This window comes from Urocitellus parryii, chromosome 11, assembly GCF_045843805.1.
Source record: "Urocitellus parryii isolate mUroPar1 chromosome 11, mUroPar1.hap1, whole genome shotgun sequence".
Lineage (NCBI taxonomy): Eukaryota > Metazoa > Chordata > Mammalia > Rodentia > Sciuridae > Urocitellus > Urocitellus parryii.
In genome coordinates, this window is record NC_135541.1 from 70,490,117 (window position 1) to 70,513,163 (window position 23,047).

At 38.5% G+C, this 23,047-nt stretch overlaps 1 protein-coding gene across 2 annotated transcripts in view; it reads left to right on the top strand.

The window, feature by feature from the left end:
* Lrrc8d (leucine rich repeat containing 8 VRAC subunit D) overlaps nt 1–21,720 on the top strand; it is a 97,047-nt gene extending 75,327 nt beyond the window's left edge. The window contains exons 1-2 of one of the 2 annotated variants that reach the window (XM_026409973.2): nt 16,883–16,965; nt 18,417–21,720. In XM_026409973.2, the coding sequence (XP_026265758.2) occupies nt 18,419–20,995 (2,577 nt within the window). In that variant the 5' untranslated portion in view covers nt 16,883–16,965; nt 18,417–18,418 and the 3' untranslated portion in view covers nt 20,996–21,720. Of the gene's footprint in view, nt 1–16,882; nt 16,966–18,416 lie in introns of those variants that run through there. The other variant, XM_026409972.2, reaches the window with a different exon arrangement.
* Nucleotides 21,721–23,047: the final 1,327 nt, after the last annotated feature.

Genomic DNA, 23,047 nt, shown 5'->3' on the forward strand with positions numbered 1-23,047 from the left:
CTAATTTATTTTTGTCTGCCACTAGCCTGTTGACAAGTGAATGAATCATATTGCCAGAGAAGTGAAGGGACTTGCCCAGAGCCACAAGCCTGAGATGTGAGCACCTTTCGAAACTCCTCACCTCATACTTGTCACTAAGTGCCAGAAATGTTTTTAAGGGATTTGAACACTTGCAGAGGAGTTTCCCTGGGTTCCTCTAGAACAAAGATTTGTAAAACAGTAAGGATGACCACAATGATGATGATGATGAGGAGGAGGACCACCATAGTTTCATTGTCCCTGATCCTGCTGTTATCATTTAGAGCATCAAATGCAATGTTTGTGAAAGCTTTGACACTGGTAAAGCCCCTTAGATAAGTATGTGTATCCTGTGACTCTGACCTGTTACTATTCACATGTGACTGGCAAGTACTTCATAGTCATTGTCTCGTTAACTTTTCATGACACCTCTGTGAGGTAGGCGATCTGTTTGCTGTTTCACAGAGGAGAGAACTGAGCCTGAGAGACACCAGGTACTTCAGCTGTTATCACAGATGGCTGAAAGGGGACTAGAATCCACCCAGGACACTGGCTTGTATCCAGTAAGCCACCAGAAAAAGGCTATAGGGTCCCTCAGGGTATGTCCTGGTCATCTTCTGATGTCCTGGGGCTCTGGAAACCTCTGGAATGAGCCCAGGAAGGAAATACAATGAGAGATGAGAGTCAGGCTCCTCTGGGGCCAATTATATATGTGTGTTTAGATGTTAGTCAGATTTTTCATTTTATCAAAGTGCAGGGCTTGGACACCAAATGCTCCATAAGATAAAATGAGCAGTTTGGTTTTGAAGTGGCCAACCACCATCTGCTGTTGTAACTGTCAGCAGCGAGTGGGGATCCTGTAGGTCTGGAGGGAGGGGCTAACCTCTGCATTGCTTTTGTCTCAATGGGGAGTTCCTTACTTTGACTCTCAGAGGAAATGAAGGCTGATAAATCCAGCTGCTGCTTCCTGTTCCTATAATTCTGAGATTTATTTATTTTATTTTATTTTTTTTTACTAGCAGAATGCTTTATTTTTAAACCAGTGGAAAATACCCTCAACCTGTTTGTTATTAGTATTTCCTTAAAAAAATGGATGTATTCACTTGAGCTTGAGAGAGAGAGAGAGAGAGAGTGTGTGTGTGTGTGTGTGTGTGTGTGTGTGTGAGAGAGAGAGAGAGAGAGAGAGAGAGACCCATAATGCTGCCTGAGATGGCTCAGTTTTCTGTTTTTCAACGGCAACAGGATGAAAACCAATTAAGGCAGACTTGACTGTGCAGAAAGCTCTATGTGAGGTTGATGACAGAGTTTGATTTAGGGGAGGTCTGTAATTTATATCTGTGGCCTTACTATCTTTCAGCCTGTGCTTGTCTAATTCAGGTCTGGTTTTTCTTCTGCTTGATTGTGACATTAGTGAATAAATACCTGCATCCTCTAAGAAATGCACTACCTCCTCAAATTCCATCATATACACAAAGCAGCCATTAGATATAGGTTGCTAGGATGCAATTTGGTGCCTTGGATTGTGTAAGTGATGATTTCATAACTAAAAGTAGTACGTAGAAATATTTTCTCTAATGCCACATTTTTTTTTTCATTTCCTAGTTTAAGAGACAGCGAAGAAGGCATATGGGGTCCAATGGTGCATCTTTCAGAAGCACTAAAGGAAATTTATTTGGCAAAGTAGAATTCTAAGAATGTAGTAAAAATACCAAACCCCTTCACAGAGTAAGAATCTTAGGTCTGAATTAAGCCTTTTAGCCCTTTCCTTAATATTTGTGAAATCATCGCTAAGGTACGACTATTCACAGGGGGTAAGAGTACATATTTTACTCTTTGAGAGTTACAGTTAATATTAAATGATTTCAGAATAAAAGGAAATCTTCATAACATAGGTTTAAAGAAGGGCTTACCCTGAATATTTGGTCTGAATTTGTTAAGCTTCTGATAGTGATGAGTAAAGAATTGAGCAAGACTTGACGCTCATTGGAGCCAATCTAGCACACTTAAAGTCAGAGGTGTCTTTCCAGTTGTAATCTCTATTCTGCCATCTTCTTGTGTAGCCGTTTCTTGCTATAAAACAAAGTTCACATTATTTCTTTGTCTCTTAGTAGTTAGTAAGGATCGGGTTCTTTGGACTCCATGAATGGGCTATTAAAAAACCAGAATGATGATAAAGGTGTGAAGTGATGTTGTCATTAAATAGCAGTTAGGTTGTAAGTTGTAGCTGCATTTTTTTAGACTGTGTTCCAGGTGTCCTGGGGAAGCCTTTGAACACTAAGCGTTGTCTCCTTCATGTAAAGGTTCCTTCTAATGGTTGGTAAATTTGGGGATTTAATTTAATTTGGGCTCATCTCTAATGTAAAGCAAGAGAACAGGGCAGCTGTGGGCTTAGTCGAGTCAGTCAGATCTGGGTTTGAATCCTAGTCCACTGTACATTAGCTGTGTGACCTTTGGGCAAATTACTCAAGCTTTCTATCCCTCAGTTTCCTCTTAGTAGAACTGAAAACATAATCCTACTGCTCAGATGGACAATTTAATGAGCCAAGTATGTGAGTACTTGGTCTCATAGGATACTTTTCTTCCCACCTTCCCTGTGTGTTTTCAGTAGCCTTGGGGTTGCGTGGAAGGCACTGCCCAAGATTGCCCTGTGAGGACATCAGTACACCCTGCACCTCCCACCTCTCCGCCCATTACTTGATCATACCCAGAGCTGCTCTCCTCTGTGGCCATGTACTATGTCGTACAGGTAGGGTGAATTACATAGGATGTGGAACCATTTTGCAAGGTATCTTTTTTCCTTTAGTCTTTCCCCAGAAAGGACCCTATTATGTTGGTGTTTACCAACTTACTAAAGGGAAAAGCAAACACTATATATCCAAACTTCTATCAGAATTAGAATTCCGTGGTCTTTAGTCCTTTCTGAAGGTGTGAATATTAAGCATCCTATATATATGTGAGTTCTAGGTCCTAGTAGAAATGTTTATAGTATGTGACTTACCTTTATGCTCAAAAACGTCTCTACATCTCTCAACTTTTTTACTTTTTTTGTCTGTGTGTGTGTGTGTGTGTATAGTAGTACTGGGATTTGAACGAGGGGCACTCCACCACTCAGCTACATTGCCAGCCACCCTACCCACAACCTACTTTTTTAAATTTTGAGACAGGGTCTAAATTGCTAAGGCTCAAACTTTCAGTCCTCCTGCTTCAGCCTGGGATTATAGACAAGTACCACCGTGCCTAGCCTCACCCTGCTATTTTCAATTTCTACCTCCCTACTCCTTTCCCATCCTAAAAAGTATATTCTTCCATCAGTCTTGCTGTTGACCTAGCCTTTGTTTCTTTGTGTCCCCCACCCCAGGTAGGTTTTGAGAAGGGAACATTCAGTATTCACTTTCTCACTTGAGCCTTGCTCTCTGTGGGCCCAGACTTCACTGAAAGGGCTCCATAGGAATCTCTGGAGGCTCCAGCACTGGAGGCACTTTGATTCCTGACTTCAGCACTAGCTTGTGATGGCGGTTGCTGCTCACCACTCTCTTCCTGAAATGCTTCCCTGCTGTGGCTCCCAGGACAAGCCTCTCTCCCTAGTTCCTGTGTGTGCTCTCTTTGGGTGATCTCACTTTCCATACACTGATTAGTCATAAGTCTAGTTGTATTCCAGATCCTTCTTCTGAGATTTAGCTCAACCATCTCTACTTAAAAATTATTACACCAGTCCTCATTATCAAAACTGAAAAATCGCTGGGCGCAGTGGTGCACATCTGTAATCCAGCAACCCAGGAGCTGAGGGAAGAGGATGGTGAGTTCAAAGCCACCCTCAGCAGATTAATGAGGCACAGCCAGACTCTGTCTCTAAATAAATACAAAATAGTGCTGGGGATGTGGCTCAGTGGTTGAGTGCCCCTGAGTTCAATCTCCAGTAAACTGCCCCCATGCACCACACCCCCCCCCCAAAAAAAAATAGCAGGTGCTTAAGTATGAGTTTGCAAAACAGTTTTTCAAAATATTACATTGAGGGTTGGATATTCCTCAGTGGCAGAGTGTTCACATAGCCTGTGCAAAGCCTCAGTGAGCTCTCTATCACTAACCAAAATACCTGAGAATAATTTATAAAGGGGGAAAAGTTAATTTGGGGCTCAAGGTTTCAGAGCTCTCAATCCATGGTCAGCCAGCTTCATTGCTCTAGGCCTGCTGTGCTGCAGAAAATCATGGCAGAAGGGTTTGGGGGAAGAAAGCTGCTCAGCTCCTGGCAGCTGGGAAACAGAGAGAGCAAGGAACCAGGCGCTAGATATAGTCCTCCAAAGCACCAACCCCCAGGGATGTACCTTCTCCAGCCATGCCACCTACCAGCAGTTACCAACCAGTAATCGTCTCACCTCTGATCATTCCTCCATTGCCTAACACACGAGCTTTTCAGGGGACATTAAAGAATCAAACCATAACACCTTAAGAACCCCACAGTTAAAGCCTATTATTTTTCAGACTATTCAGGCTAATGGAATCTGGTTCTGGAATAATTGAAAAACTAGTGAAACAAACAAAACACACACACCAAAAAAAAAAGATTTTCTAGGGAGACAAGGAAAAGTAGCATAGTTTTTCATTCATCAATGGGTTTTTTTTTAGGCTAATATTAAAATGATTTACACTTCATAAGTAAATGATAGCCAAGAAGTAGGGTAACAGTAAAGGAGGGCTCAAAGATACAAGGATGTAGAATGAGGACAAAACCAAATACTCTAAACCTGTACAAGATAATCAACACAACAAATATCATAATATGTACATAAGTAGCCTACAGTACCTTTTGTTGAATTAACTTAAAATAGAATTTCAATTTTAAATTGCTCGAATGGTATATAAGAATGTGACTTAAGGAGTTTCACTTGCCTGAGTTTTCATTTTATCTCTACCTTTTATGAGTTCATCTGAAAAATGAAAATAGTTGATGTCTCACATTACTCACTGAGTAAACTCGGATCTTCATTTTCCTTATCGATGAAATGGGTTAAAACACGGTTGTAATGAAGCACACATATTAAATGTTCTCATGACTAGGGCTCCCTGGAATTGGATTTAGAGGGCAGGGGCAACCCGAGAAGAAAACCCAGAATTTGGAATATGATGGTGATAGGAAAATAAAGGGTCATGAAGGCTTTGAGAGGAAAAAAAAAAATCAATAAAGAAAAGAAAGGAGAATAGAAAAATGAAAACCAGGAGGGGACTTGAGAGAGAGTAAAGGGATAAATCAGTCAAATAATGCACAAATTAAGGACAACCCAAACACTTAAAAATTGTTAATGACCTTCAAAAGAATAATCTCTGTTGTGGTGGGATTTATTATTAACATTAGAAAATGTCTTAGAATTAACTAAAAATTCCCCCCCCCATGGGTTGACCTTTTAAAGTAACACAAATAGAGCCTGATTTTAGAATTAGTGATAAATTAGTAAACTTGATAAATATTACTTTTGTCCTATTTTGAAGGATTTGATAAAACAAAGACATGTTTTATTCATATTTAATCTTGTTTCTAAGTACTTAGCATCTATTTATTTGTGTCACTCTTGTGAAAATTACAAATAATCCAGAGAGGGAGTTCTGAGAGGACATTTAGCAGGAAGCCTTTCATTAGCTAAGGTGTGCTGTAATTAATGGTCATTTCCCTGTCCCCAAATTATTTGAACAAGTGGAGTTTTAATGGAGAGCCATAGTTAGGACATTATAACACTTCTCCCAATTATAAAGAATTAGTGGAGTTATAATACTGAATCAGAATTGAGTGGCCTGTGGTTTATTTAAAAAACCAAAAACAAAAAAACTCCTAAACCTTCATGTGGTGGGAAGGTACAAAATACGACAAATCTAATTTTTAATTCAGTATGTTTTTCTTATTTTAGATGAGTTGCTTCTTTGAAAACTCATGAAGATCTTTGACTATGGATCATTTTGAATATTTACTTTCTGATAAAGCACATCTATTTAACTCTGGGAAAATGGTCCAAGATAGTATTTTTGCTTTTGTGGTGCTGGGGCTCAAACTCAAGTATTATGATTTGGATTTGCAACGTTCCCCAAAAAACACATGTGAAGCAACGCAGAAATGTTCATGGGTACAAAGATTAGATTGTGAGGGCTATATTCTTTTTGTTTTTCTTTTTAATATTTTTAGTTGTAGATGGACATAATACCTTTATTTTTATTTATATATTTTTATGTGGTGCTGAGGATCAAACCCAGTGCCTCTCACATGCTAGGCGAGTGCTCTACCACTGAGCCATAATCCCAGCCCTTGAGAGCTGTATTCTTTTTTTTTTTAATATTTATTTGTTAGTTTTGGTGGACACAACATCTATTTCTATGTGGTGCTGAGGATCGAGCCCAATGCCTCACACCTGTGAGGCAGGTGCTGTATCACTGAGCTACAGCCCCAGCCCTGGATTAATGATTTTAGTAGACTATTGGGTGAGCAGGTGGAACATGGCTGGATGAATAGGTCACTGTAGGTATGTCCTTGGGCTTTATCTTGTCCCTGGCTCCTTGCTCTCACTGTTTCCCAGCTGCTACAAGCTGAGCAGCTTTCTTCCACCACCCTACCCTACTATGATCACTGACCATGGCCTGAGACCTGTGAAACCATAGGCCTAAAATAAATGTGTCATCTTCAAAATTATTCTCATCAGGTATTTTGGTAATAGCAAGGAAAAGCTAACTGATATAAGGCAAGTTGACCCCTTCTGATTGTTTTGCACACAATGGTTATACTTTTTAAATATAGGTAAAGACAAAATTAAATATTTTTAGTTTTCAAAGTATGCTTCACTCCAGAAATATTGCAAAAGAGTAGTTATCAATTACCTTTACATTGATAACACATTATATTCCAACTAAGCTGGTAGATTTCATGGTCTATTTCTTGTCCAAGAATATGAGGGTTTATAGTTTTCATTTATTATATATAATCTTAACTTTTCAAAGAGATTTGAAGGCATGTGAAAAAATTAATTTATAATAAAACCATGTGAATCAGAGTAAAAGAACAAATAGTGGAACAATGAAATGGAGGATTAAAAGAAATCTGGGAGTCACATCTTTTCCTCTTTCCCTTCCCCATACAATCAGTTGTTAAGTTCTGCTTTCCCCCACCCCCTAACTTTTATAAGACTTGCTTATTACTCATTTTCCTCTCTATCACTCACAGCCTGGTCATAACTACCACATATGTCATTTGACCAGAGTAATGCAACATTTGCCTTATTTTTTTTTTAATTTTTAGTTGTAGTTGGACATAATACCTTTATTTTTTATTTTTTTATGTGGTGCTGAGATTTGAACCCAGGGCCTCACACCAGGCAAGCACTGTACCGCTGAGCCACAACCCCAGCCCCAGCAGCTGCCTTCTTGAGCTCTCATCTTCCCTACTAACCTGGATGTTAAGCCCAGAGTATTCTTTTGATAAAGATACATAAAACTGATTTTCACTTGTCTTCAACAAAAAACCTCCACATTGACTTGCCATTACCCTTAGTTTGATGATCTCAAATCTTCTAGGGTCCTGCGTCATCTCACGCTGTCCTCACTCCCTGAGCTCTGGGCTCTGGCTCTTTCTTCATACTTCACTTGTCATAACTTCAGAAAATTCCTCCCTGATCTGTTGACCGAGGAAACTCTCATCATCCACTTTCATCTCGCCATGCAATCAGGGAAAGGTCCATGCTTTCTAGGACCAGAAATTTATGAAATTTGGGGAGCTCAGAGAAAAGAGTAAACAATTAAAGGTAACAGAAGTAGTGCTGGCCTTGAAAGGGCCCTGTGCAAAGGTGACATGCTGGTGCATAAGCTGCTTTTTTTCTGCATGGCACATCTGCCTCTGCCCATTCCTCTTCTTGGCAGCTCTTCCCAGTTGACAGTTTGATTTATGTGTCCAACTAGATGGGTATTTCCTTCCTCTACACTCAGTGAGAGAGAAAATATGGCTGAATTTGATCACCAATTTTCTCCAGCAATTTGCATAGCTTTAACACTTCAGTGTACAGTATGTGCTTGAATGTTTAGCATGTGCCTAGGCACTATAACATCCTGCGCCATTGCCTGTGCAGAAGTGAAGAAAACCCCATGTGTGAGGAAATCTGAGGCTCTGGCAGCTTCATAACTCAAAGAGACTCCCTCTCTGGAGCTCCTTCATCCCTGGCCTTTTCTATTACCTGCTGTGTGCTAAGACCAGGCTCTAAGCCTCTGCCCTTCATCAGGAATTAGATATTGATCGTCTGTCCTAGTAAGGATATGCTCACCCTCACCTTTGTCTTTCTGTCCCTATAAAACGTTTAGGTGTGAGCTAAACTGCCTGCTTTTTGTTTATTGGAACGAGTTAGGTTCAGAATAACCTGTTACAAAGAGCTATAATGTGTTGTCCATCCAGACGTTGAAAATGATCAGCCTGTCAAAGCCGATCATTTTTACTTTGGAATAATTAATAGTGACCTTTATTAATTAAGTGCCTATCTTGTGCATTGCCCTCCTTGTAGGAGAAGCATTTAAACCCAGCTGAGGGAGAAAGGAAGACAGCCTAAGGGTTGTGCCGGCCTCAGGAGCAGCCATTATTTGACTATACATTCATTTTTATTTCTAGTGACTAGGGCCTCCAATACACTACTAAGAAACCCTTTCAACTAAATAAGCTACCTATCCAAGGATTAGAGTTTGTATTAGTATCTTTCTCTCATACTACCTTTGAGAAGTTTTTGAGGGCTCATAGGATGAGCACGTGTATGTACCAGGTACTTGGGTGCTTTCCAGCAGTCTTCACCACAGCAGAAGTAAGGATTGGCAGGCTCCCAGCTTTCCATGTCCAACATGTGCCAACAGAGGGGCTCTCTATCCCAGAGACAGCTGGAAGAGAGTGCGACAAGCTTCTGGGACCATGCAGAGCTGCTTAGGAGGTCAGGGAATTCCATCCCTAGCATGATTTCCTTAGCTCTGTTTCTGGCCTGTGCCATGCATACTCCAGGAAAAAAAAAAAAACACTCAAAGTGAAGAATAGAATTATCAAATTTTGGTCCAAGATGCCCATGTTACAGGTGGAAAGAAGGGACTTGAAAGATGCAAGCAAAGCTCTCTTAGTAATCCTACTGGCTACATAATAAACTGGGTAAAGTCACGATTATGAAGGTTAGGCTTATGAAGGCTTCACTCTAGGCTTGGGCCAGCTGTCTCTGGAGCTTTAGTTAAGGTCAGGTAGCTGCCAGACTCTAATTGTAGGGGCCAGTTAGACCTTTGCCATTATCTCCTGTTTTATGTTTTCTCTAGGATGCGGTTCTCAATAAGGGCAGCCTCTGGTTTTAAATTATTCCCGTTTACAATCCCCAGAAGCTGTATCAAGCACATAGCAAATAATCTGTAAATATTTGTTAAGTGAAGTTTCTAGCTGAGAGTGTGTTAACTAAGAGGGGTCTGTAGGAACCAAAGCATGGTGACATTCTGTTGTCCAGAGTTTGGGATTTAGGGTATGCCAGTGACAGTGTGTTGAGGATCACCGGGGGTCCTGTGAGTAAAAAAAACGTGGAAGCATGGACTTGGAGACTTCTTTCATTTGACCCATGAATAAGTTCTCCTCTTCAAGCTCTCAGACATGAGCCTGAGTTTTTACAAGTGAGAGCTAGAACAAAAGGCCAGGAATTCACGGTAACATATTAACACATTTTTGTTAATTCTTAAGCTGCTTTGCCTTAGATCCATTACCAAGTATTTAGAGTTTTGTTCCTTAGCTTTGAAGCAAATTTTCTCTGAGAATAGCAGTGCTCTTGGGAGAAACTACTAAAGAGGTACCAAAATATTCCTTGTGTAAAGTTCTTTTTATATTTCACAAGTTCTAAATTTTCTTCAGAACTCATCTTCCAGGTGTTAAATGGATTTTATAAAAAGTTTTTGGTGATTCACAAAATGGGTGGATTTTGCCCAGTGTGAAATCAGATAATAGTAGGTTCTATTTAAAAAGTGTTTCATTGGGCGAGGGATGTCCTTTCGAGGTAGAGCACTTGCCTAACATAAGCAAAGCCTTGGCTGCCCCAAGAAAGTCTTTTTTTTTTTTTTTTTTTTTAATTTAGGGGTTCCCCTGTCCCGTTTTTAAGAAGAAAAAAAATCATCTTATATTTTGAAGCCTTGGTAAGTTGCTGAGGCTTGCCTTAACTCGTGATCCTCGGATCTGCCTCAGCCTCTGAGTACCTGGAATTATAGGCATGTACCACCATTCCGGATATTATTTTCTTAAATTGTAGGGATTTTTGATATCTGACTTGGGTGTTTTGTGAGTCTGTGTACTTGCATGTACATGCTTACATGTATATTGAGTGTTGGGGAAGTTTGTAGTGATGGTAAGATTTATTGTTCTTGAAGTTTTAATTTAGGTGATCATATTTTTCTGTTTGATACTAGAATCTTGCTGATTGCTGGTAATAATCTCATTGATTTTTGTTTTCCAATGTGTAGTTAGTTAACCATTTTACACTTCTATCAAATGTGAACAAAGGACAAGATTTAAACTCAGGTCTCTGGGGCATCAAAGTTGTACCCAATCTAATATAATTTACTCCTTTCTAATATAAGTAATTTTTTTTATATTTATTTGTTTATTTTTAGTGTTCGGCGGACACAACATCTTTGTTGGTATGTGGTGCTGAGGATCGAACCCGGGCCGCACGCATGCCAGGCGAGCGCGCTACCACTTGAGCCACATCCCCAGCCCTATAAGTAATTTTTAAAAAATATTTATTTTTTAGTTGTAGTTGGACACAATACCTTTGTTTTATTTATTTATTTTTATGTGGTGCTGAGGATCGAACCCAGGGCCTCATATGTGCTAGGCAAGTGCTCTACCCCTGAGCCACAACCCCAGCCCATAAGTAATTTTTATTTACATGTTTTTAAAAGAATATGTGATATTGAATAACACATTTTTAAAATTATTATTTGGTTTTTTTTAGTTATACATGACTATAGAACCTATCCTGATATATTTATACATGTATGGAGTATATCTTATTCTAATTAGGGCCCCAGTTTTGTGGATATATATGATGTTAAGATTCACTGTGGTGTATTCATATATGTACACAGAAAAAGTAAGCCAGATTTATTTTACTGCCTTTCTTTTCTTTTTTTTTTTTTTTTTTTTGGTGTTTGGTGCTGGGGATCAAACCCAGGGCTTTGTGCATTCGAGGCAAGCACTCTACCAACTGAGCTATATCCCCAGCCCTTGTTTTTTCTATTCCTATCCCCACTCACTTCACTTGATTCCCCTTTGTCTAATCCACTAAATCTCTATTCTTCCTCCCTACTCCACTCTGTCCCCCTTGCTGTGGGTTAGCATCCACATATCAGTGGAGTATTGGGCCTACATTTTCTTATTCTATATGCAGGGTTTCTGGTCTAATACCTGGGTCTTTGATCCACTTTGAATTGAGTTTTGTGCAGGGTGAGAGAGAGGAGTTAAATTTCATTCTACTATGTATGGATTTCCAGCTTTCCCAGCACCATTTGTTGAAGAGGCTGTCTTTTTCCCAGTGTGTGTTTTTGGTGCCTTTGTCTAATATGAGATAACTATATTTATGTGGATTTGTCTCTGTGTCTTCTATTCCATTGGTCTCCATGCTGTTTTTTACTACTATAGCTTTGTAGTATAATTTAAGGTCTGGTATTGTGATGCCTCCTGCTTCGCTTTTCTCTCTAAGGATGGCTTTGGCTATTCAGGGCCTCTTATTTCTCCAAATGAATTTCATGACTGCTTTTTCTATTTCTATGAAGAATATCATTGGAATTTTAATAGGAATTGCATTAAATCTGTGTAGTGCTTTTGGTAGTATGGCCATTTTGACAATATTTATTCTGCCTATCCAAGAACATGGGAGATCTTTCCATCTTCTAAAGTCTTCAATTTCTTTCTTTTTGTGTTCTGTAGTTTTCACTGTAGAGATTCTTCGCCTCTTTCGTTAGATTGATGACCAATTTTTTTTTGAGGTTGTTATGCATGGGATAGTTTTTATGATTTCTCTTTCAATTGCTTCATCACTCATGAATAGGAACACAATTGATTTATGGGTGTTAATTCTGTTTCACATCATCATCAAATAGTTCGAACTCTTCTTTTCCTATTCATATCCCTTTAATGTCTTTCTTTTGCCTAACTGCTCTGTCTAAAGTTTCAAGAACTGTGTTGAATAGAAGTAAAAGAGGGCATGCCTGTCTTGTTCCAGATTTTAGAGGGAATGCTTTCAGTTTTTCTCCATTTAGAATGATGTCAGCCTTGGATTTAGCATAGATAGCTTTTACAATGTTGAGGTATGTTCCCCCTGTCCCTAGTTTTTCTAGTGCTTTCAACATGAATGGATGCTGTATTTTTATCTAATTTTTTTTTCTGTATCTATTGCGGTAATCTTGATTCTTGTCTTTAAGTCTGTTTATGTGAAGAATTACATTTATTGATTTCCATTTGTTGAACCACTCTTGCATCACTGGGGTGAACCCTGCTTGATTATGGTTCACTATCTTTTTAATGTGGTTTTTGTATGTGATATGCCAGGATTTTAAGAATTTTTGCATCTATGTTCAGCAAGGATATTGGTCTGAAGTTTTCTTTCCTTGATGTGTCTTTGTCTTTTGGTATCAGGGTGATACTGGTTTCATAGAATGAGCTTGGAAGGGGTCACTCCTTTTCTATTTATTTCATGGAATAATTTGAAGATGATTGGTGTTAGTTTCTCTTTAAAGGTTTGGCAGAACTGGGCTGACAATTCACATTGTCCTGGGCTTTTCTTTGTTGGTAGGCTTTGGATGGCACCTTCAATTTAATTTCTTCAAATTGGTCTATTTAAATTTTCTGTATCCTCCTAGTTCTATTAGATCATATGCCTCTCAAAATTTGTCGATTATCTTCCAAGATTTTTTAATTTAATTGGAGTAAAATTTTCAAAAGAGTTTCTTATTATCTTCTGTATTTCAGTAGTGTCTGTTCTGTGGTGATTTTTCCTTTTTCATCATGAGTTTTAATGACTTGATCTTTTTTTCTCTTTTGGTTAGCTTGGCTAACAATTTATCAATTTTGTTTATTTTTTCAAAAAACCAACTTTGGTTTCATTGATTTTTTTTTAATTTTTTAAATTTCAACTTTATTGATTTCAGCTCTGTTTTTAATTATTCCCTGTCTTCTACTGATTTTGGTATTGATTTGTTCTTATTTTTCTAGGAACTTGAGATACAATGTTAGATTATTTATTTGGTGTCTTTCTGTTGTTTTAATTAACGAGCTCAATGCTATGAACTTTCCTCTTAGAACTGCCTTCATAGTGTCCCAGAGATTTTGATTTCTTATATCACTATTCTCATTTACCTCTAAGTGGCTTTTTTATTATTATTATTTCACCACTGATTTCTTCTGCTGGCATTCCTTGTTCAATAATGAATTATTTAATTTCCAGGTGTTAGAGTAGCTTCTATTTTTTATCTTATCATTGATTCCTAATTTCATTCCATTATGATCTGATAGAATGCAAGGTATTGTGTCTACTTTTTGGTCTTTGTTAAGAGTTGCTTTGTGGTCTAAGATATGGTCTGTTTTAGAAAATGATCCATGTGCTGCTGAAAAGAAAATGTATTCAGTCTTTGGATGAAATATTCCATATATGTCTGTTAAGTCTAAATTATTAATTATATTTTTTAGTTCTATAGTTTATTTATTTAGTTTTTTATTAGAAGATCTATCCAGTGATGAGAGAGGCCCCCCGTATTATTGTGTTGTGGTTTATTTGATTCTTGATGTTGAGAAGAGTTTGTTTGATGTGCTTAGATGCTCCATTGTTTGGGGCATAAATATTTACAATTGTTATTTATTGTTGTACATAATTCCCTTAAGCAGCATGAAATGACCTTCTTTGTCTCTTCTGATTAACTTTGGTTTAAAGTCCACTTTATCTGATATGAGAATAGAAAACCTGATTGTTTACGAGATCCATGTGATTGATATGTTTTTCCTAGTCTTTTACCTTCAGTCTGTGGATGTCTTTGCCTGTGAGGTGAGTCTTTTGGAGATAGCATATTGAATTTTTTAATTCAGTCTTCCAGCCAGCCTATGCCTTTTGATTAATGAATTTAGGCCATTTACATTCACTGTTCTTATTGAGAGATGATTTTTATTCCCTGTCATTTTGATTTATTTCTAGTTTTTAATTTGTATTAATTTCTCCTTTGATTGACTAATCTTCTAGTGTAATTTCTCCTTCTGCAGGTTTTCACTTTTAATTTTTATTTTTTCTTTGTGAAATAACTTAGTGATTATATTTTGTAGTACAGGCTTTCTAGTTGTGAAATTTTTTTTAACAAAAATTTGATTTTCCATTTCATCCTTACGGTTTGGGAAATTTTCTGATTTTATTTCATTGAAAAGATTGTACATTCCTTTACTTTGTGTTTTAAAAGCCTTCATCTGTCCCAAAGAATTTTAAATTTGGCCTTTTTACATCCCATATTTCTTGAAAGTTCTCTTCATGATCTTTTAACATCTTTTCTCTGTGGTCAACTTTTTTTTTTTTTTTTTTTTTTTAGGATTATATACATTTGTCTTCATTGCCTAGAACTCTGTCTTCCAAGTTGTCTAATCAGCTGGTGACGCCGGCCATTGGATTTTTAATTGGGTTTATTGATTCCTTCATTTCAAGTATTTCCGTTTGGTTCTTTTTCATTCCTTCTCTTTATTGAAGTAATCTTTCATTTCCTATATTTTCTCTGATTTCACTCCTTACATCACCTTTTACCTCACAGATCAGTTTAACTATAAACTTTCTTAACTCCTTCTCTGACATTTTCTCCACTGCGATGTCAGAGGATTCTATTATTGAGGTATTTTGGTTTGTTTGTGATGGTTTGTTTCCTCACTTCTTCGTATTGTTTGTGTGTCTACCCACTTATCAGTATGAATGTGAAGCAGTGGAGTTTCTACCCTATGACTTACAACGTGCCTGAAGTTTCTGGTACTTTACAGTTTAGGGGGAGACAAATAATAACAACAACCAATGCATTTGACTAAATACTTAGATCCTGTTATAACATCTACAGCATTAATCGGCACAATAAACAAAAACGGTGTGATAAGCAATTGCCAACAGTAATAACATTAACTTTGACAAAGCATTTTTTATTTCAAAAGGTGAACAGGGATAATGCAGAAGAGATGAAGAGAGAATCAAAGAGAAATAGATAAGTGTAAAACAATACAAAACTACAATATACCAATCAAAAACCCTATCCCTCAAAAGACAGAATCATGAAAAATAACTGTCTTCAGAAAATACAGGAAATGAGAAAAGAGGCAAATATGTACAAAGGTTCATGAACCATTCAGCACACAGGCAAACAATCAAAAAAAAAAGAAAGAAAAGGATGAGAGGGGGAAAAAAAACGTTTCTTGATAAAAAATTAAGGAATTGTTTCCTTATGGTGGTCAAAAATTGTCAGAGTATAGGTTCATTGCTCCCCAATGTCTTTCTGTTTTTTCTTGAGGCATGTACTGCACATGAGAGTAGTAGCCTCAGGCTGTCAAGTTCTTTCTCTTTATGTTGCTCCTCAAATTACCAGTTGGAGTTCAAATTCTTGGTTTCCCTTCTCAGCCACGTGGCATGGAGTGGGTTAGAGTATATTGGTCTGCTCCCTTCTCAGGATGAGGTCGCTATAGAGTTCTCTGAGCAGAGTTCCTCTAGGTGGAGCTCCTGAAGGCAAGGTGTAGATCCAGGTAGGTCACAGATTCTTTAGCTGAATAGCAGTTAGTCTGAAGATTTAAAAATCGGCGCACCTCCAGGGCCCAGCAGCTGCCAATCTACACTGGGAGACTGCACTTCAAGACCCTGGGTTTGACTTGAGTGGTGGAGAAGCCAATCCTTTCTTTAGTTATAAAGACTGAAATTCGCTTGCTTATCTCCTAGTAAGTCTTTTTTTACATTTGGATTCAATGAATATCTTCGGAGGCTTATTTTGTGCCAAACTGTGAACTGGGTGTTCCTGATACATTACCCTGTGAGGTCCTTATGAAGATTTTATAAATGAGGTATAGATATCATAGAGGAAGGAGTGCATGCTAAAGATTTTTCTCCAGAACCAGTTCTATGTAATAATGATAACATGTAGCAATCATCTTAACATTTGTACTTGAATTAGACTGTGGCCTAGCATGAATAACTACAGTAGGCTGTAGCCATACCTACTTTCACTATACTTTTTCTGTTGAAAGATGGTATAGTTTCAGTTGCTCTCATATCCTCACCAGCACTTAGTATTATCTGTCTTTTTCAGTTTAGGGATTTGGGTGGATTTTATAATACTTTATAGTATTTTGGAAATGGAGCCATTTACTTTGCCATCAAAACCTTAAACTCTAAATTTTTCATACGTTCATTTTCAGGAATGCATTCTGTACAAACACAGGGATGGTGTCAGATATAAAGCTCCTGAGATAGTGCATGGTATTTGGCAGGAAGGTGACAAGCAATAACTATTATTATTATTATTATTATTATTATTATTATTATTACTAACTGCTTTCTGTACTCTTTCGGGAGTAGATGTGGGGCAAAAGGTAGTGCTTCCACGGTAATTAAAGAGAAAATAAAACTCGACAGAAGGGAAGTAGACTGAAGGAAATGCAGGGGCACAGAACCTCCAGTGGGGTGGCAGAGTAGACAGTGTGCTAGAGAAGAGCTCAGCTGAGGTTGGAGTTTCTGTGCTAGTAACTATCCAAAGAACATTGGTGACTTGTCTTTTACATTTTGATTATTTCAAACTATTCCCCCTCTCTATTTCCTTTTCCAGGAAGCCATTCAGTGAAAGAATTCAGCTTAATAAAATGCTCCTCTGCCTAATACCATAGGTAGACAGTCACCAAGTGTTCCTGGAACTTTTATGCAGATGAAGGTGATGATCAGAATCGTATACATTCTGTTACTGATTGAGCACTGTTGTGTATCCAGCATTGGATATATAGGACACAGAAGGAAGATGGCCACAGCCCGTATTCTTACCAAATTGATAATCTAGTGGGAGATCAGACAGGCAGTGTGATTGGGTCATGATGGGGAGAGCTGCAGAGTCATGTGGGAGCCCCTGACAGACACCTGACAGCCTAGTGTCAAAAGGGGGAGGAAGTAGTCTAGAAAGAGGAAACAACAAGGGGCTGAACTCAGGGAGAATAGCTTGTTAGAGAAACTGAAGTTACTGACTTAAGAGTGTGGGGAGGGGAGGAATTGGCCAAAGGACCTGCAGTAGGGTGGAAGACTGACAGGTTGGAGGAGGTCAAGAGTGGAGGTGGGGATACCAGCTGAAATAATCAAGATGCAAAAGACAGCTAATGTTCTTAGGACAGTCACTGTCGACATTCACTTCTCAATTCAATCCTCCAACCCTAACCTGATAGAAAAATATATATATATATATATATATTTTTTCCTGTTATCCACACAAATGGCCCTTTAAAATTATGGTCCTAGGTGGACCATCAATTTTTTTTTACCAAGAATAAACTTGTGCAAGGCATAGTATCCATGTACTTGAAGTAAAAGCTTCTTTGTAGCCTGTGAGTCAGTGCTGTTTTGTGATCTCTAGATTGGGACTGAAATACTCATGGCATGAGATAGAGTTGTTTATCTTTTAGTTTGGCGTACTATGATTCCAGAGTATCAACTATATGTTGATAAATCCTAAGTATGTATTCTATGTCTTCTCTTCAAGTCTGGAACTTTTATTTCAACTGTTCGTGGACACTTCCAGCACAATAATAAGAACTAATATAAACAGATAACAAGTACTTGGGACCAGAGGGTATGCTAAGGGCATTTGCATTCTTTCCTTATGAAGCCTTTCTGATAGTCTTTAGAAGTTGCAGATGGGAAATACAAGGCTTAGAGAATCACACCTTTGGTAAATGGCAGGATCAAGTCTGGGATACATGACTGTCCAGAATTGGATAGTACATGCAGACCCTTCCACTTGGGTTTTTTACAATAGAAGTCATCCCATGCTCCTGCCCTGAATTTAAGTCTGAACCTTAAATCAGTCCAATCCATAACAAATTCATCCCGCTGTCCTATCCTCCTCCACATCCGGTCATCACTAGACTTCGAGCAGGCTGACATCATTCATACCATGCAATCCTTGTTTTTGTTTCCTTTTTCTCTTGCAGTCAGGGAGAAACAGCCATAAACAAATGACCGTTTGCTTCATATATATTCCTCTTTGTTTATTTTTACTATGCTTATCTTGGATGAAAAGACTCTTTAGTTTGGAGCAAGCATGGGGTTTTTTCTCATTTACCGTTGTCACTTGCATTTCTATAATAATGTCCTCTTTCTCTCTCTTTCGTTTTCTAGGAATGTTTACCCTTGCGGAAGTTGCTTCACTTAATGACATTCAGCCAACTTACCGAATCCTGAAACCATGGTGGGACGTGTTTATGGATTACCTGGCTGTTGTAATGTTGATGGTAGCCATCTTTGCCGGAACCATGCAACTTACCAAAGATCAGGTGGTCTGCTTGCCAGTGCTGCCATCTCCTGTAAGTTCAAAGACACATACATCACCAGGAAACACTGACATCACCACCGAAATCCCGAAGATGGAAACAGCCACTCACCAAGACCAAGATGGGCGGACAACGAACGACGTTTCCTTTGGCACATCTCCTGTGACACCTGACATACCTCTCAGAGCCACGTATCCTCACATGGATTCCACAGTTCCAAGCCAGGAGGAAAAGAAAGAGAAGAGAGATCCCACGGGCCGAAAAACAAACTTGGATTTTCAGCAATATGTATTTATTAATCAGATGTGTTACCATCTGGCCCTTCCTTGGTATTCTAAGTACTTTCCATACCTTGCTCTTATACATACTATTATTCTCATGGTCAGTAGCAACTTTTGGTTCAAATATCCCAAAACATGCTCAAAAGTAGAGCATTTTGTTTCAATACTAGGAAAGTGCTTTGAATCTCCTTGGACTACTAAAGCGCTGTCTGAGACAGCCTGTGAAGACTCAGAGGAAAACAAGCAGAGGATAACAGGGGCCCAGACTCTACCAAAGCATGTGTCCACCAGCAGCGATGAAGGGAGCCCCAGCGCCAGCACCCCAATGATCAACAAAACTGGCTTCAAATTCTCAGCTGAAAAGCCTGTGATCGAAGTTCCCAGCATGACCATCCTGGATAAAAAAGATGGGGAACAGGCGAAAGCCCTGTTCGAGAAAGTGAGGAAATTCCGTGCCCACGTAGAAGACAGTGACTTGATCTATAAACTGTATGTGGTCCAAACAGTTATCAAAACAGCCAAGTTCATTTTTATTCTCTGCTACACTGCAAATTTTGTTAATGCCATCAGCTTTGAGCATGTCTGCAAGCCGAAAGTCGAGCACCTGACTGGTTATGAGGTGTTTGAGTGCACCCACAATATGGCTTATATGTTGAAGAAGCTTCTCATCAGTTACATATCCATTATTTGTGTTTATGGTTTTATCTGCCTCTACACTCTCTTCTGGTTATTCAGGATACCTTTGAAGGAATATTCTTTCGAAAAAGTTAGAGAAGAGAGCAGTTTCAGTGACATTCCAGACGTCAAAAACGATTTTGCGTTCCTCCTGCACATGGTAGACCAGTACGACCAGCTCTATTCCAAGCGTTTTGGTGTGTTCTTATCGGAAGTCAGTGAGAACAAACTGAGGGAAATCAGTCTGAACCATGAATGGACATTTGAGAAGCTCAGACAGCACGTGTCCCGCAATGCCCAGGACAAGCAGGAGCTGCACTTGTTCATGCTGTCAGGGGTGCCCGATGCCGTCTTTGACCTCACAGACCTGGACGTGCTAAAACTTGAACTGATTCCAGAAGCTAAAATTCCTGCTAAGATTTCTCAAATGACCAACCTCCAAGAGCTCCACCTCTGCCACTGCCCTGCGAAAGTGGAACAGACTGCTTTTAGCTTTCTCCGCGATCACTTGAGATGCCTTCACGTGAAGTTCACAGATGTGGCTGAAATTCCTGCCTGGGTGTATTTGCTCAAAAACCTTCGAGAGTTGTACTTGATAGGCAATTTGAACTCAGAAAACAACAAGATGATAGGACTTGAATCTCTCCGAGAGTTGCGGCACCTTAAGATTCTCCACGTGAAGAGCAATTTGACCAAAGTTCCCTCCAACATTACAGATGTGGCTCCACATCTTACGAAGTTAGTCATTCATAATGACGGCACTAAACTCTTGGTACTGAACAGCCTTAAGAAAATGATGAATGTCGCTGAGCTGGAGCTCCAGAACTGTGAACTAGAGAGAATTCCACATGCTATTTTCAGCCTCTCTAATTTACAGGAACTGGATTTAAAGTCAAATAACATACGCACAATCGAGGAGATCATCAGTTTCCAGCATTTAAAACGACTGACTTGTTTAAAATTATGGCATAATAAAATTGTTACCATTCCTCCCTCCATTACCCATGTCAAAAACTTGGAGTCACTTTATTTCTCCAACAACAAGCTCGAGTCTTTACCAGTGGCAGTATTTAGTTTACAGAAACTCAGATGCTTAGATGTAAGCTACAACAACATTTCAATGATTCCCATAGAAATAGGATTGCTTCAGAACTTGCAGCATTTGCATATCACTGGGAACAAAGTAGACATTCTGCCAAAACAATTGTTTAAATGTGTGAAGTTGAGGACTTTGAATCTGGGACAGAACTGCATCACCTCCCTCCCAGAAAAAATTGGTCAGCTGTCCCAGCTCACTCAGCTGGAGCTGAAGGGGAACTGCTTGGACCGCCTGCCAGCCCAGCTGGGCCAGTGTCGAATGCTCAAGAAAAGCGGGCTTGCTGTGGAAGATCACCTTTTTGACACTCTGCCATTAGAAGTCAAAGAAGCGTTGAATCAAGACATAAATGTTCCCTTTGCAAATGGGATTTAAACTGAGATACTACATGCACATCCATGTGCAGGAACAACTTCCTAGATTGCAAATGCTAATGTACAAGTTATTGCAAGATAATGCATTTTAGGAGTAGATACATCTTTTAAAATAAAACATGAGAGGGTGCATAGAAGGCTGATAGAAGACATAATTGAATGTTCAATGTTTGTAGTGTTTTAAGTCATTCATTTCCAAATCTTTTCTTTTTTCTCTTCTTATTTTTTTTTAATTTTTTCTCCTTGGGAAAGAGAAGGAAAAATCATAATCACTAATCTTGGTTCTTTTTAATTGTTTGTAACTTGGATGCTGCCGCTACTGAATGTTTACAAATTGCTTGCCTGCTAAAGTAAATGATTAAATTGACTTTTTCTTACTCTACTACCTTTTTTGAGGTGTTTGATTTGTTTTGCTTAGCTGGTGCAATATTGCTTTACTCAGATTGCTTAAGACACATCAGGTCCAAACCTATAAATTTAGATTTGCTGACATTGATTTCTTTCCTATTTTAATTTAAATAGCACCTCAAATAAGCACTTCTTTTAATATTTGCTAAATGCTGCTGCTTTGTAGAATCCCCTATGGATTTTACCCTCTTGAAGGCCTGAGATGTAGTAAAGGGGTATAGATTGTTGGGCCTTTTTGTTTTTCTTAAAAATAAATAATAACAAGGAAAAAAAATACATCCTTTAATAGTAACTTTTTTCCCATGGACTAGATTTCTGATTATATGAGACACTTTTGTACTGATACTATAATATTACCAATAAATAGAAAATGTTTTTTAAAAATAAATGTGTAATTACAGCCACAATAATTTTAGTGACTTTGGTGACTCACAACTTTATAAAATAACCATTCGGAAGATAACACAAAACCAAAGTAAGTATCACTTAATTTCCTACTCTTTTGATGGAGGTAGTGGTTATAAAATAAGACCCGTAGTTTACTGAGTTGGAAAACTTTTGACTTCCTATTCATCTTAGTGACAAACTGTATTTCCTGTGTTTGTCTCAAGCTAGGATAGGTCATGTCCAGGGACATTCTAGCAGAATACACTTTTTAGATTATGATTTTCCTACTTTATCTAGCTTACGGATTGTCTAAATCTTGTCTCAAAAAAAAAAAGAAAAGAAAAACTTCCTGACCCCCATCTAGGTATTTATTGGCAAGTGTTTCATGGGCCTTCCCTGGGAGTGCTTTTTCAAGGGAAAGAACTTTTTGGTGCTCTGAGCGACAAAGTACTGTTCTCTCTCTACAAGCCTGAACTCACTCAGTGAAACACAGGACATCCTTTGGACCCTAAATACAGCTTAAATGATTATGCACAGACTATGGAAAGATGGACTTATTTCCTTGTTGTCTTCCCCAAAATTAAATTCTAGGACTCTCATCTAGATACTGGAGGTGAGTCAGCTTTCTGGAGAACTTGTAAATTCTCTTGGGTTGAGAAGTATTGTCACTAATAGGAAAGGCTACAGTCACTGTCATTGAATTAGGAACTCCCACATCCTGGCCATTCCTTTATATTCCTAAAAGGTTTGAGATGGGAGACCACCATATAAAAGACCAAGTTTGGAGAATCAGAGGTGAATGGTAAATTTTTTATTCAAATACATTATCCCCCATATATACTCTTCTATTTCTCTCAGCCTTCATTAATATAATTCACCAGTGTTGATTATGCACCAGCATTGTGCCTAGCCAGTGTGAGGAACTGAGAATTCAAATACTAGAATCAGTCACAGGGCTACATAGAGATTGTCAGCCAGGTAGGGGGCATTAATATTAATATGCAAGTGATAGAAATGATTAATTACAGTTGTAATATATCAAAGCCTTTAAACACTCCTTGCGTTTCCCTCCCATCAGCCACATGGCACTGTTCTCCCCACTGAGCAATTGCCATCACCTGAAATTGTTACAGCATTTTTAAAAGAATGCCACAGCATCTTAATTATGAAATCAACAGACCAAATATTATGATCTTTGTTCTGCAGTCCAAAAATTTATCTTCCTTTTTTTATTTTGAAACTAGGTCTCAATAAGTTT